This window comes from Cicer arietinum, chromosome 5 (assembly GCF_000331145.2).
Source record: "Cicer arietinum cultivar CDC Frontier isolate Library 1 chromosome 5, Cicar.CDCFrontier_v2.0, whole genome shotgun sequence".
NCBI lineage: Eukaryota > Viridiplantae > Streptophyta > Magnoliopsida > Fabales > Fabaceae > Cicer > Cicer arietinum.
In genome coordinates, this window is record NC_021164.2 from 79,059,743 (window position 1) to 79,076,213 (window position 16,471).

The window sequence follows — 16,471 nt, forward strand, 5'->3', positions numbered from 1 at the left end:
ACCCGCTACTCCTCTTCGTCTTTCTCATTTCATTACTTATTACTTCCTACTCGCGAACCTATTGCTCCCACCACCAACCCAACTCAACTCAACCGATCTTCTTTTTACTAGACACACAACAGAGACTTCGTCTTTTTTCTTTCACGGAAGAGACTTGTGTTTGTTCAAACTATACTAATAAATATAACAGACACTTCCTCTTTAACTTTTATCAATTTACCATGACTAGTATCCAAAGAAATAATAATGTAATTATTATTATATATATAAAAAAAAGTAAATATTGTTATATGCCTAACTCTTGACATTTGTTTTGCCTTCACGAATTCAATTGAATCAATTCATGTACAATTATTTCATTTTAGAATAGATCATCTCATAACTCTATTGAAAATGAATTAAGATATCAATACTTCCAAAAGTATTTACTACTTCTAATTCGTTCATTAAAGGAGTTCAATAAAAGAACATCAAATAATCTTATACTAACGTTACTTAACTACTATATTGATATTAATTAATGAATTGTGCAAAATTCATACCTCTTGTGAGTACAAAGAATCATATCTATTGTAGGAATGTTAGTTGAATTATCTATTAGATTATATCGCAATTATGAAGGTGAACTTTTCTTATAAACTTTTGAATTATCAATTATTGATCAAACATATGATAACATCTTATATCAATCATTTCATTGATTTGTTTAGAAAACAAAAATACATGGATATCTAGAATTGGATTCTATGAAGTAAATAATTAGTAAAGTAGTTAAATCAAATATTGATATTATACAAATTAACATTTGAGGAAAAGTGAAAAAGATAGAAAATGTCGGTATATAATATGCATTTATGAAATTCCTATGAAGCACAAATACATTTTGGATTAGGTATGTCACTGAACTCGACACGCACTGGTATTTATTATTCATACAACACTTGCACAACACCTTAAATAAGTATCCCAAAAATACAATTAGTTTTTTTCACTTCGGCATACCTCAGACTCCTTAGACATATCTCCGACACAATTACATAGATTAAAAATGTGTAAAAACACTTATGTTTAATGACGGGTGTTAAAAACACGAAATTTAACTACATGATGTTAAGTTTTTTGGAAGTAGATGCATAAATGAAGATGAAAAACTATCCTATATGTATAGGTGTTAGTGTCATTTCTTTATTATTTTAGCAATATCAACATGTCCGCGTATCATTTCAAGAATCTACTACGTCGAAGTCTACTTCAAATTGAAATCCTATCATAGAAAATAAATCTCCACGGCCAAATGAAGTCTTCTAAAGTGTAAAATACCTCTAAACCAGGGCATAGAAAAACTGTATCTGACAGGTGTTCACATTCATTGGTCTGTGCATATTGCAGAGATTATGGCTATGCTAACAATTGTTCCTTCATGAATGAGCAACTCCAAACTAGAATAATAACTAGTAGGTAGACTACTCTCCCTGAAACTTATTTGCAAAAATTTCGGACTTTCGAATAAATCACGTACATTAAAAAAATGGTCAACTCTTTGTCAAAAAGTTATTCGCTTGTGTTTACATACATTTCCTGATTCCTAGTATACTGAAAATAATATTGAACAATGAAGAACATATACATATAAGAACAAAGAGCATCATATAAGCTAACTCATCCAGCGGATTAACATCAATATTTGGTGGTGTTATGATTATGAAACCAAATACTGCTGCAAATGCTTGGCTCTCTTCTTGTTCTTAAGCTTCCTAAAAGCACAGGACTCAATTTGTCTAATTCTCTCCCTACTCACACCCATCATTTCCCCTATCTCTTGCAGGGTTTTCATCCTTCCATCATCCATACCAAATCTCCATCTAATCACTTGTCTCTCTCTTGGATTCAGACTGTCCAGTACCTTTTCCAGGTCCTTTTTCATGAATTGCTTAATCAACTGCTCTTCAGCCGTTTCAGCTTCAGGATCAGCAAGTACTTCCTGCTCAGAACATACACGCCAATGTATCAGTAAAATCAACATCATATGAAAAGTAGTTTTTTCACGAAGCACAAAGTTGAACTAGATTTAGGACAGACTGAAGGTTTAAGACTCTGGTTGATCCCAATCTTCTGTTCCAAAGATCTGGGAGCTTTTGGGGTCAAAAGTACAGCACTAAGCCTCTTCATTGACAGCCCAGTAGCTTCGGCAACTTCTTCATCGTCAGGCTGTCTTCCATTTTCACTGTACAGTTGTTTTCTTGCCTCCTTCACTTTGTATGTTGCTCCCACCATGTGGAACTGTTAAACCAAAAATATTGCATAGTCTGTTATAAACATTAGAGCAATTTAACCATGAGAAAATCCTGCAGTGAATCACTTTGATAGGTGGTCTAATGTGGACTGATATTTCAAAGTATTCTGAAACTCAAACGACAACTGACGTTGCCTCAAAGAGAAGCTCACAGTCCTCCTCATCCGCATCTGCACAACTTAGATATTGACCTCTTTCATGTTTGTTCAACAAAAACAAAGGGAAACAAATATGAGTGTGCTTCAAAACTCAACTCATATTTGTTCCCCCTTGTTTTTTCCGAACCAACATCAATCACATTATTGTCTCAACAGTGAGGACGAGGAGGACCGTGAATTTCTATGTTAGGGAGCGGCAGCTGTCATTGGAATTTTAGGCAAATTTCAAATATCGGTCAACCGCAGACCACTTATCAAGGTAGTCTTCCGTAGATCCTGCCTTTCAACTCATATAACCAAGAATAGCTTGTGGGTTTTCCATTAACAGTTGGTAGCAAAAATACTTTCATGCATGGTCAGAAAGAAATAATGAAAGATAAAGATAATACTCACTGGCAAACGAATAGTTCTTGACTGAACAGAAAGTGCTTTCCGAACTGCCTGTTTAATCCACCAATGAGCATAGGTTGAGAACTTAAAACCCTTAGAAGCATCATACTTCTCTGCACCTCTTACAAGGCCGCGGCATCCTTCCTACAAACCACCAAAAAAGAGTTAAATAGTTGATTATGGGAACCATTGAAGTTGCCACTCAATAATTATTATATACACAGACAATCAAAGAAGCATCGACACTCTCAAACTGAAGTCATGCTATATTGTACGCATGTCAGACACATTTGTATTGAACACTTTGAGGACACTTTCACTTGTATAAGTTGTATTTTACAATATTTTTTCTTAATTTTGTTAAAATGTTATACTTTACAAATGAGAATATCGCAATGATCAAAATAAATAGTATTTTATTTCGTCTGCAATAACTCATACTTACTAACTTTGAAAATATTAATTCACCCTTTTGATTTAAGATTTGTGTTCTCATATTAATTTTATACTGATTTTATGTGCTGTACTATAACTTTTCCGTGTCCTAAATTTTTTAAATTTGCCATAGCCCAGTGCCTATTTCAAATTATATCCATTTCTAGTGCCCCTGCTGTGTCCATACTTTATAGCAAAATATTGTACAGGTGAAAATATACCTGGACTAGATCTTGAAGACTCATCCCAGATCCCTGATAATTTTTAGCAACTGATATCACAAGTCGTATATTGCTTTTAATCATTTTTTCTTTGCAAAATACACCATAATTTAAACGTTTTCTTAGGGTTTTCTGATCTACCCCTGCCAGTGTAGCCCATTGACCAAATGTGGGCTCGCCCCCACATTTTTCTACAAGATCGTCTTGGAGTTTTTCAAGCTTTATCAAGTCCTGAATTATATTGGCAGGAGAAGAGGCAAATGGATTAGTAAATAAAAGCATAATAATAAAACTTCAAGTAAAATATAAGTCAGTTGAAAACTATAATCAGAATAAAGAAAAAACTGCACAAGTGCCAACCTAACCAGCAGGAAGTATCTTGAAGAATGTCGCGCCAAAATAAAAACTAATTATTCTTAAAGAGTAAAATAAGGCAAGAGATAATGTACACTCCTATTTTCCCACAACCGAGAAAGAAGTAAATTATAACATTGTCTAAATGTGAATAAAATAAAGGTAAGGGATAATGTACACTCCTATCTTCCCACAACTAAGAAAGAAGTACTCAATAACGTTGTCTAAATGTGAGGGGTTAATTCTGTAATAATTCAAAGGAAAATTTCAAAGATCATCACATGAGGTGAAAATTATGAAGTAGAATTTTACATTTTTTATATACAATACGGTTAAAAAGGAAGAAGAACTTGAGCAGCAAAAGAAGATATATTCAAATGGGATATTTTGAAGCAACTGACAATGCTATAGGTGGTTCTGTAAATGACAACCTTGATGAATGAGGCTTGTGGCATTTGGAGATACTTTAAGAATGGTATAGATATTCATTTGCAAAATCAAAAGATCAGCAAGCACTTTATGAAGATTTAATGATGAATATTGGGTGATTTAGGAGCATATCAAGTATTAAGAGCATGAAGAGAATGGTTTACTATCTACCAGATTGTTCTAAACAAGGTTTTAAATTCGAGTCATGGTAGCATTGTGATCCTTAATATTGCAGAGAATCACAATCAAATATGGGTGATGTGATGCAGTCTCAGCAATCGCAGAGACATAAATAATGCAACATCACTAACTAGTGAATCCCACCTGTATTCCTTCAGAATACTTAATTTCTTCGGCTGGAGTAAGAAGCCGTGTAGTTCTAGTTGTTGTTCTTAAGTAACGCAGTGGATCAGAATAGTCTACTTCTTGCGTACGAACACGCCTTTTCCTGCTGGTGGATCCAGACTTAAAAGACACAATATTTGTAGCAGCTTTCCCAGATGCTCTGACTCTTCTGGCTTTTCTTTCTGTTTGGCGCCCAGATCTTGCATCTATACTATCGGAAAGCTGTTCCTCGGAATTTTCAAGTTCCTCACAGGTAGGCTCCTCCTCATCCAACTCCTCCTGGTTGGGGCTGATGTCAACATCTTCCAATATTTCTGCTCCATTGCTCACGGATCCTCCTCCTGCTACAGCTTCTTGTGCTTCCATGTGTTGAACCCATTTGAGAAGAAAATTATCAGGCGTGGAAGGAAGTTGCGATTTAAACCCAGCTTCTTGCAGGGGCTTCTTTTTAACTAATAGAGCTGCGTCCTTTGCAACCTTTGCAGCTGCTTTAGCAAGAGTAAGAGCTTCAGAAGCAGCAGCAGCTATTACAGCCTCTTCATTAGTAAGAAGTGATTCTGCAGATGAGGTTGCTTTAAAGTGTGCCTGGTTAAAGGAAAAAATATATAATTAGTTACTGGGTAAGGTTGATGATTTGATAAACCTAATTTTCTCTCTCTACATGGCTAAAGAAATGTAGGATTAATGATCAATAGTATGAAATTGATCGGAAAGTTAAAAAAGGTGAATTACAATTGTATTAGTATAATGGCCCTTAGTGTGACTGAGATGAGAATGAAAAAGAAGATGAGGATGCAATGTAAGAGGAATAGTAAGATTAAAAGAATAGTGGAGGCAATGGAACCCTAAGTTGAGGAAATGAAAAAGGTAACCTGAGCGACATAGGGCCAATTAGGTGAGTTTGCAGCAGCAGCAGCAGCAGCAACATCGAAATCAATGAGTGCAGAAGTTGAAGGAGGTGCGGCAGACAAAATACATTGTGGGCGGAAATACAAATTGTGTCTTGTTTTGGCTGCAAAAGAAGATGAGAATAATTATTAGACAGTAATAATGGGGGGAATGGGAGAAAGAGAGAGTATTATTATTATTATTATTATTATTATTATTATTATTATTATACTTTGAAGAAGAAGAATAAGATGATGGCGGTGGGTAGGAAGAGGAGTTCTGAAAGTATCGGGGTGGCAGTTGAATTGTGGCAATAAACACGACATTCTCCCTCCGAACCCAAGGCTGATTGATTAAATAAGGATAAGAAGAAAAAGGTAGTAGCAGTAGCGTTTTATTTTGGATAATAAATAATGATAATAAATGAAAGTGTAAGGGCGTGAATGTTATTGGGGGGTCTCATGTCATGTGATAGGATAGAATGCGGAATCGAAGACAGAAGGAGTGAGTAACGGTAACGGCTATTGGTTCATTCCTTCATTCTTTCATTCAGAAAATAAGAGAGAAAGGGGCGGTGCTTCTTCTCTTCTCAACATCTCATTCCCGTCCCATTCGGATAAGAGGGTAAGATCAGCTTTTATCTATTTCCTTCCTCAACTCACCCTTCTTATTTATCTTCCTTTTTTACAGTAGGACAAGGATTATATTCACATCCTAATTAAATTAACAAATTTTAATTCAAATCCATAATTAATATTATTAATCAATTTATAACTCTCTATAATCAAATCTAAAAATATCTAATAGTCAAGTTAGAATATTCATTAACATTTTCAATTTTGGATGATGACTACAATTCTAGAGAAAATAAAATACATATTACAACAATAAAAATGCAAGTTCTAATTATATCGATTAAACATAAAATAGATACGAAAAATAGTAATAGTTGAAATATTTAATTCTAAAATTTCTACTATCTATTTTTAGGTATCTTCAAACTTATTACAATTTTTTACGTGCACTCATTCAATTATACTAGTCAAGAGTTATTATTTTGATGTCATATAATCTCTTTCTCCACTCACTCAATTGTAGTAGTCAAAAGTCACAATCTTTAAGATATTGAATGAAAAATTTGATCCATAAAGTTGAACTATTATAAGATATAAGTGAACACTCAATTATAATAGTCAAGCGTAATAATCTTAAAGACTTCGAATGACAAATTTAACACTTAAAATTGATCTATTATAGAATATAAACAAACTAAGAATAAAAAATGTGTAATTGTTATAGAATAAATGCATATAGCAAATGAAAAAAAGTTTAACTCCCATAAATAATAAACATATATTGTATAGTAAATATTTAACTACTATAAATTAGATACATATAATAAAGTTTACGGTGATTAAAAAATCAATGAAACCATCGAATAATGAAATTATGAATCTCAAAATTATCTTCAATATTCAATTAGGCCTTCAGAAGTCGTACAATCACTAGTAAAACAATCAATACCACCAAATCTTGACGAGAACAATATCTCTAATTTCCCATTTCTTTGGAATTCAATGGCTAGTATTAGTAATGAGAATCAAGTTGATGTCAATGTTTATGGCAATCTCCAGCATGAAATCGATAAAAGACAAACTTGAAATGCGATTTTTTACGCTACAAATATGCCAATACTATTGTGCCAAAGATTCATTGCCAATATGTTTCCTTAATAAGTTAATGATTATGTAAGTTTTCAAAGGTAAGTTTTCATAGTTAAGAACTATGAATTTTTTCTTATAACTGCTATTTAATTCACCAACCGTGCTAACTGCAAATTTATAATAAAATATATCTAAAATTAGTGTGAATCTAATTGTATATACATTTATTTAAATAAGAAGTAATTTGACACACAAGAAGATAAGTAACTAGTTTAGCACAAAATAATTGAATTAAATTACCCTTAATAAATTTTTACCTTTCTTTTACTATTTTATTCTATCACAACACTCCCTTTAAAACCATCCTTTTTATTTTTGTTCATATTCATTCGATAGCAAAATTTAGCGTCCATATGTTTAAGTTTAATAAATTTATTTTAATAATTTAATTGACAATACAAATGGTTACTTTTTTCTTTATCAAATTCACGTACTTGTTATAAATTTTTAAACATGTTTTTTAATATCAAACAAACACATATTTTATATAAACTTTTCAGAAAAACATAAGTAGGGTGGCCATTTATGTAATTTAAAATTTATTTATTTATTTTATTTTAAAAATATTGGAGATACATTAAATAAAACTATTAATTATGAAACATAAAAAATTATTATGTATGGTTTAAGAAAGCAAAATGAAAAGGAGTCTAATGTATATCTATGGCTAGTTTTTTTTTTTTTAACGCAATATTTAGTTTTATATTAACACTTAATATCATAAAAATTATCTATTATGTCATATCAAATCATTCACTTTAAGATGCAGTTACAAATATACAGGATAGGAGAATCATATAGTATTATGGCTCTATATGTTTAAGTTTAATAAAAAAAATTAATAATTAATTGACAATACAAATGGTTAATTTTTTTATTTATCAAATTCACGTACTTGTTTTAAATTTTTAAACACATTTTTTACTATCAACATTTCAAATAAAACATAAGTAGGATGGCCATTTATGTCATTTAAAATTTATTTATTTATTTTATTTTAAAATTATTGGAAATAATAGAATACATTAAATAAACTATTAAATGTATAACATACAAAAATTATTATGTACGGTTTTAAAAGCAAAGTAAATGAAGGAGTTTAATGTATATCCATGCTATTTTTTTTTCTTAACGCAATATTTAGTTTTACACTAAAGTTTAATTTCATAAAAATTCTCTATTATGTCATATCAAATCATTCACTTTAAGATGCAGTTCCAAGTATATAGGATAGGAGAATCATATAGTATTATGGCTTTGTCGTTAATTAAACAAATTAAACGCCACAAATACAAGAAGAAAGAAAAAATGAAAATAATTTTGTATAATGGTATACTAATAAAATGACATAATTCACTAACATCTTCCGGTTAATGAAGGAGGTGTTGTATCCATTGTTGGACCACATGAGGGGAACCATACCATGGTCTAATGGCATCGTCTGAACCAACTGGTGAGTGATAAACTCCGTCTAAGCAAATGTTAAGTGCACCCTCAAGATGAGCTGATACTTGTGGCACAACACCATCACCCCATACATTTGCTTGTCCACAAACCTGACAAATTAATTCTTACAACTTTGGTCAGCATAAATGTTGTTTTCCAAACGAAGAAACACAGTTTTTGAAAAAATAGATTGTAGTCAACAAAAATATGATTGGATTGAGTCGTGTATTAAGTCGCGACACTGTCTAGAATTGCGCATGCAGACTATCTAACACGGTCCTCAAGATATAACCACCCAATTACAAAGCGTATCGAAGTCCTACTGTAATGTAGTCACAATTCTAAAATTACATCCTCAACATAGATAAAATCAATATAGAACTATGGTACTAATAAGACAAAATTTCGAAAAGGACCTAAAGAAATGGGAGAAGTGACTCTAATATGTGTCGAGCATAAGAGGGAAAAGAGAGAAAAATCATAAATGCGTCGAGTTTTCGTATCCTTTCTGAAGTGAATGAAGCACTCTATTTAGAGGAAATCCATAATAAATTCGACGTTCAAATCACGTGAATGGATTGGGCCTGATCGTCTAAAAAAGTGATACATGGTTGCAGTTGGGACAACAAGATCATAGAGGGCACAACACGCACAAGAAACATGCGACAAATCAAAGACGTGGAGAAACAAATTAAAAAATAATAAAATATTAATTTTCTAATTTCTAAAAAATATTACCTTAGACATGTGATGATCAAAATGACCAAAGAGACTATTTCACTTATTGGATGAAATATATTGGCTAATAACCAAAATGTATTGCTTGCACACTAGTATAGTTTTGTCTATAAATAATTAACAGTTAAAACATCAAGTAACTTCATTCACCTGCTTGTATCCTTGGCCAACAAAGCGAGCACGTAATGTTGTGTTAGGAGAAGTGATTGCAGCGTTGATAATAGCAGCCTCAGGAAGTAGCTGAGAACTATTAGTAGGAAGCACACCCTGAGACTCAGCATTTGGATTTGACTTGCCAAAAAGCGGAGCCCCTTCAATATACCTTCATTTTGTGTATTAATTGTAGTATGCAATTGAAGTATAGATAGATAATTCAGTAATTGAATTAGTAGGTAGTTATTAATAAGTGAATTAGAAGAGTGCGTGGAAGAGAAAAAAGTATGTATATATGTTCTCACCTTCCTGCTATACATACATACTTGAGTTGAGGGGTGTAAACAGCTTTTGAGCAATATTTTTCAACGTAATCAAGGAGGCCCCTGGTTTGATCGATAACACCGGGCACTCCTTTTGGAGCTGGGCTGAAACGAAAACATAGACAAGTTAATTAGTAGTAAAATAATTAATGACTATTAATAATTAATTAGGATTGAAATTAGTTACAGGTGAGGGGTTCCGAGAGTGAGTAACAATGATATATCGGAGATCCCAAATTGTTGCATATAGAGACGTGCAAGCCATCCACCTGCTGAGTGGCCAATGAATGATAGAGTGGAATCTGGTGCCAAATCCTTAGCCTCTTGAACAGCATCATCAACCCTCTTCAAATACCAATCAAGGACAGGGGTTGGTTCAAGAGTGCCACGCCAGTAATTGGAATCAATCAAACCGGCGGCATTTCGGAGCCAGTCAAGTCTCGATACCTTAGCAACCACGGTGGACACGCCGTAGTTTTCCTTCAGTGTTGCCTCCAACTTCTGGTAGTCACCCGAATTGTTCCCTAACCCCTGAAATCAAAATTACTAAGATCAATGCCAAATACCGCATAGAGAGACGTACTACTACTACTACTACTACTAACCGGGAGAATAACGGCGGGGCGATAATTATTGGAGGAAGAAGAAGAAATTAGTGATTGGTTTGAGCATTTGGATGGAATTAGAGGAGACTGAGACACAGAGGCTGACATCCATTTTGCTCCACAAAAATACATCACTACTTTGCCTTCCCCCCTCCTTACTTACTCTCTACTTGTTTACTTTCTTCTTCTATTTCTATTATATAAAATAAACAACAAATACAATATTACTTGCTCCCACTGAAATTAGACTTAGATCCCTTATATAAAGCTGTTTTATTCTCTTTTAGAGGGTGAAAAAAAATAAGAAATCATCAAAATAAAAGTTATTACGGTAGAATCAGGGTACGGAGAGAGCTTTTGCTATACATCATAATTAAAAAACTCCTTCAATGAAAAATCAAAAAATTATTATTCTTAGTCTCACAATAAATGACATGTAAATGACACACTTATTTATCTACACACAAATTAATTATAAAACATAATTAAAAACAAAATAGTGAAATATTACATTAAAAATTAAATTTGACACTACAAAATTCGAGTCAAGTTTTGGTTTTTTTAAGATAAAAAATATATATGTTTTGTAGATGTATATATAGCTAAAAGTAATCATACTATAATCACTGTTTAATTATCCTTCACTTTTTTTTTCATGGTAGTTAATATTGAAAAACATGGAGTATGAATCATGCTTGTTTGAAAAAGCAAGATATAATCTAAGATATGAATTAATACTACCTAAACTAACAAACAAAATATACTAACAATTGAAGTGCAAGTTAGTCACTTTGCTTTTAAAAGTGACAATTTGGTTATTTAATTTTCTTTCCATTTATTTGTTGTTAAATTAGGTAAACATGGCAACTCATTTCCCAAATTAGAAAACTCAAAATTCTACGATGAGTATATAATTGCATGTCTTTCATATTCTTTTTGTTTTTCGAGTTTCGTTCAAGCTCTAGATAGTCTTTGAATGGAACTATAATCCTTGTAAAAAACTTGGAGATGTGAAATAATAAATGCATCAATAGTATAAGACTCAATTGCATTTGTCGTGTGTCTAGTATTCTTCGCATCCTTTTTCTTCTTATGCACTATTTATACTTTCTACTTCATAAGAATTTTTCTAAGACTTCATTATCAATTTCTTTTCGATTAAGTTTTTACAAAATGCAAACCATAGCATTTCAGTTATGTCTGTTTAGTTATAGTTTTTGTTTTTATTTAGGAGGATAAAATAGTTGATATATTTATTTTTTTGAATTAGGGTTATCATTTGATGGAGAAAGAAATACTACTAGTTAAACTTTGATTTTAAATAAATGGATATAAATAATAAAGTTAATTAATTAATGCTATTAAATGCCACATAACACTAAAATATCATCGTTTTCGGTCATACCGTTTCTTTGTTTTACATATTCACTAAATTTAACAATAAGTTGAAAAAAACTAACTTATGGTAATAAGAGTAAAATTAAATGACACTAAGATAATCAAGAATAAAAACTAACAACTAACGCGTGTGACGACTATGATCAAAACTAATAGTGACAACAATCGAGAAAGACAACCATCGATGCCTACACAAAGATCATTGGGATACAGCGACTACGTAAACAATGACGATAACAAAATAAGGAAAAAAGAAAATAAAACGAGAAAGTGGAGAGGGAGAAAGAGGTTGAGAGACCATGCCACCAAGGGAGAGCCAATTGGTGCGAGAGAGGCGATGCACTGAGTGGCAGTCGTTGTAGGGGAAAGGGAGGGAAAAAGTGTCAGAGCAAAAGTAAAGAGAAAAAACTATCTAAATGTATAGTAGGTCTAAAGATTTTTTATACTCAATCTTGCGATGATCATCTATCAAAATTTAAACATTTTAAAAACAATTGAGGTGCATTATGTCGACCTTTACTATTATCATAAAGACATTGTTTTAACGTATAAATCTTTTGAAATTGACGTGACAAATTATGTTGCTAAACTTTCATATGAACATATTATGTAATATGCACTTCACAAGATTTCAAACAACAACAATTATAAAAAGAAAATTTGTAGAAGAGTCTCGTGAATTTCGATATATGTGTTTATTGATAAAAATAAGTATAAGAAGAACATTGTTTTTATAGAAGTGATAATTAAAGGACTAATCAAAAGAGAAATTAGATATTGATGTCGGTAGAATTTGAAAAAAAAATTAATTTTATTATTTTAACTCCTAATTTTTAAGAAGAGATACATTAATGTAAGATTGAAGGTGGAGAAGAAACATTCTCCTCACTACAAATTTATTCTATTAAACCAATCTTATATCTCTAAAAGTACTTCTATGTAAATATAAACTTTTAGAAAATAATTTATTTTAATTTAGATACACTAACATTAATTTTTGTTACTATGTGGAATCATAATCATGGTATCATTTTGTAAAAAAAACATTCTATCATTACAAACATTTGAATTTTACTATTGCCTTTCATTTCATTTTTTGGGTAAACATAAACATAGGCTAGAGTCACATGTAGAATAGAGATACCAATAGAATTGAATGGAAGAAAGGTGAATCATTATTAGTATTGATGCATGATAGGAGGAATAGGATAAATACCATTGTGAGGCAAAAGTTTGTGTTTTCCGTAGGCAGTTTTTTGCAACAAGAAAGGGAAAGGTTAATTGGCTTTTGGGCATTTAAGGTTTGAATGGAAATGCGTATACAGTTGTGAAGAGAAAGGGTTCTTTTAAAAGTTCCAATAGGGGGACACGGCGCGGCACACTTTTTTCTGAGGTCTCAACGGTCTCTCAACTCACTGCAACCCTTCGCTCACGCCTGATCCGATTAGGTGACGCTTCCTTTCCCTTCTTTCAATCTTATTTTTTTTCTTCTTGTTTGGTATTTCTTTGTAAATATAACATTAGAGGTGCAAGTTAGTGTCTACTTTATGGTCTTAGGGATTTTTTAAATTTGATTTTGGTTTCAACTGCTTCTGATTCTCACCCTGTTGGAGGTGCTGGTTTCATTAATCCTGCGTTCAAGTGTTATTGACTTCATTGAATGAACTATTATTGTGGGCTGTGGGATTTGGGAAACATTAGAGCATTCTGAATTGCATTTTACCCAAATAAGGATATTGAAATTTGAATGTTGGCGAGATCCACATATTTTGTCTAACATATGGTAGAAAGCCACGAAGGAGAGTTTTTTCAACTCCTCTTTCTAATAACCCTAGAATTTATGTTTTTTCTTCTGCTATGGAAATTTTTGATGGATCATAAAAGATTTGATTCACATAAACCATTTTCCAAGATTTGAGTGGAAATTAGGTTAGAAATTTATTTCAAGCCCGGAGGAGGATTTTATTGGCCTAGGTTGTAACTACTTGATAAAATGGAAACAAACAAGAAAAGCTGCGAACATTTGTGTCATGGCACAGTCTAAGGACTATCCCATCGAAAAGAGTACACCAATTATCTTCTATCACTCACCGTTGATTTATTATTTTAAATAGAATAAAGATAGAGATTAGGTCATCAATTTTTAATAATTTCTGTCCACGATTTTTTATTATAATCTGATGTTTACTACAAGGGTAACACTTGTGAACAGTGATCTCATTCTTATGGGCAAACACCTTTAGATGACATCGCCATGGCTTGTTAGTGCTTTACTAAAAATCATTACCAAGACATGTGATCATTTCTTTCTTTGCATTGTTAAACCATGCCTTAATCATCAGCGAATTCAATGTTCCCGTGTTCCTATAATATGCTTTGTATATGGCCTATTTCTAGCAAGATTGAGAAGTTATTTTTTTCTTTATACGGTGCAATGGCATTTCACTATTCCTGATTTGATGCATCTTTAAATGTATTTCGCAAAAATGGTGCACTTTTTAGGAGGCCGTGTCTCACCAATGACTTATGTTATTGGGCACAAGAGTCTTTAAGCTTCTGGATGAAGAGCTTTGCTCTGGGAGTACAAGGGTTTCTCTTATGTAATGGTTATGATTTTTCAACTAGTAATATACACTTAGTTTATCTCCTGCTGAGTTCCTATCAATTGGCCTGACCCGCCGGATCTTGAGGGAGAGCCAGTGTCACCAAAGATGGAGGAAGCACACAATTGGATCAAGATCACAAGGCTATCAGAGTCTGTGGGGGTTGACCCCACAGGGTGTGGATTGCTAGAGCTGAAAAAGTAATTGGGGATGCAAGAAATGCGTTCTTTCAAGAAGTTCAATGGGTGTTCTTGAGCCTGGAGGGTGTAGCGATGCATTTGTTCCGTTCTTGGTGACAAGAGATTCTAGATTTAGACTTGGAGGCATTTTCCACAACTGTGATAAAAAGATTCAGAGACTTCTATGGTAGCAATGTCTTTGAAAGATTGAGTACCTTGAATCAAGAAGACCGAAGAGAGATGGAATCAAACATCAAGACGTTAGAACAATTAACAAAGAAGATAAAGAAGAAACAAGGGATAATCATGGAAGAGGAAGAGAGCAGCAACTAAGGTTTTGGTGAAAATGAAGAAGAAGTATGAATATTCCAATGATTATGGGCCTAACTATTGTGCTTACGGGAAAAATTCTCGGGCAATAGGACCATCCCCATCAGAATGAGCCAGTGAAAAGTTCTCCTCAAATGAAGTTTTGAGGAAGGCACATGAACAAACAACCAAGTAAAGGGATGGAACTAGTGCTTGGGTTGGGGAGAATGAGGCATATGTCAAAGTTTGTGAGGTAGAAATCATTTGTCGTTCCAAGAACTTAAATTTAGAATGAAATCTGTGGCAGTGTCTTGGTGTAGATGTAAAGATTTAGAAGGAAAAATGTTGCTATGTGGTGGGTTGAGTATGGCTAGAAGTACCCCGCGAAGACCAAAAAATTTGGGTCCCAAAATACTCTGGGTAGCCTTGTGCTGTCATCAAAACTGTCAAATAAAAAAATTACACAAGGCAACCTAAGCCACCAAACACTATCGCACATGTGGTGGCCAATGAATTGTTATTGGTGGAGCCACCATGGATGAGCATAGTAGTGACATCTCTCTTTCTCTTCACGTTTTAAGCAAACCAGCCCTCTCACCGTTTTTAGAAGTACTAGTTCAAAATTTTCAGAGTTTCATATCATTGTGATTGTTCTTAGAAGGGTTCTTGAGGAAATAGGGGAAAAATGGGTGTTCTATAAGTTGGGTCTAATTCTAGGCGTCATGGACCATACCCCAAATTGAATTTTTAGTGTTGATTAAATTTCTCTGGGCAAAGGATGTCTACGTTGGGATGCATTACTGGCACCTATTTGTTGAAGAAGATATTGGACAAAGTAAAAGGAGATGAAATTACAAAGCTCGTCATTCTTTTGAAAGTAATATGATTGTGGTATTGATGTGAAGGATACATAAAGCTCGTCATTTTTTATTATAATTCTTTTGAAAGTTTTAGACCCGTAAAATGAAATAATCACTTTCAGAGGGTCTAAATTACCACCCTTGTTTTAGGCTGCATGAGACACAACTCCATATTTAAGAAACATAGCTCCTAGTACTGTTTCTTCGTTTACTAAGCAAAAAATTAGGCTTGGCTCTAGACCTAATGGGCCATACCCACTTAAAGCTTGCAAGGAAAGTGTTTGACATGACTTTGTTATATGTGGAAGGCTTCTTGAGGAACGTCAATCGAATACCGAAGGCAATTTACTAATTTCAGCCTTAAGCACAAGGTTGTTCTTCTAGTGGAAGGTAGTGAGAGGGTACTACCCTAAGGGTACTAAGTTTTGGGCCTAAGCGCATTAATTAGGCTGAATAGGACAAGGATCCATTGTTCGATTTTTGTCCAAGTCCAACAAACCAAAGGTCTGTGAGAGCCGGGAATGCCAATCTCGCTAGCTTGTTATGACTTACGAGGAAGAATTATAGGGGGAAGAGTGAGAGTAGAGTGGGGGGGGGGGGGGGGTTTTTTGGGGTTTTTT

The 16,471-nt window shown here is 33.2% G+C and overlaps 4 protein-coding genes across 6 annotated transcripts in view; 1 reads left to right on the plus strand and 3 right to left on the minus strand.

Moving 5' to 3' along the window:
- The window catches only part of LOC101503633 (chromo domain protein LHP1), a 7,459-nt gene extending 6,439 nt beyond the window's left edge, over positions 1-1,020 (minus strand). Inside the window, exon 1 of the mRNA XM_004501047.4 lies at positions 993-1,020. Within this exon, the coding sequence (XP_004501104.1) occupies positions 993-1,020 (28 nt within the window). The remainder of the gene's footprint in view (positions 1-992) is intronic.
- A 480-nt stretch (positions 1,021-1,500) lies between these two features.
- LOC101489429 (RNA polymerase sigma factor sigB) lies at positions 1,501-6,144 on the minus strand. Its single transcript, XM_004500652.4, has 7 exons — positions 5,746-6,144; positions 5,498-5,637; positions 4,605-5,210; positions 3,498-3,728; positions 2,845-2,985; positions 2,080-2,280; positions 1,501-1,981 (listed from the first exon to the last, which is right to left on the minus strand). Exons 1-7 carry the CDS (start codon positions 5,837-5,839, stop codon positions 1,700-1,702), a joined length of 1,695 nt encoding a protein of 564 aa, XP_004500709.1. The 5' UTR covers positions 5,840-6,144; the 3' UTR covers positions 1,501-1,699.
- A 2,250-nt stretch (positions 6,145-8,394) lies between these two features.
- LOC101489096 (uncharacterized) lies at positions 8,395-10,724 on the minus strand. The gene is made up of 5 exons (XM_004500651.4): positions 10,503-10,724; positions 10,085-10,428; positions 9,880-10,002; positions 9,572-9,743; positions 8,395-8,793 (listed from the first exon to the last, which is right to left on the minus strand). The coding sequence occupies exons 1-5, from the start codon at positions 10,632-10,634 to the stop codon at positions 8,608-8,610; spliced, it is 957 nt and encodes a 318-aa protein (XP_004500708.1). The 5' UTR covers positions 10,635-10,724; the 3' UTR covers positions 8,395-8,607.
- A 2,231-nt stretch (positions 10,725-12,955) lies between these two features.
- LOC101488765 (uncharacterized) overlaps positions 12,956-16,471 on the plus strand; it is a 21,210-nt gene continuing 17,694 nt past the window's right edge. For all 3 annotated transcript variants that reach the window (XM_012716038.3, XM_012716037.3, XM_004500650.4), the window contains exon 1: positions 12,956-13,348. The gene's annotated coding sequence lies outside the window, so the exon portion shown is untranslated. The remainder of the gene's footprint in view (positions 13,349-16,471) is intronic.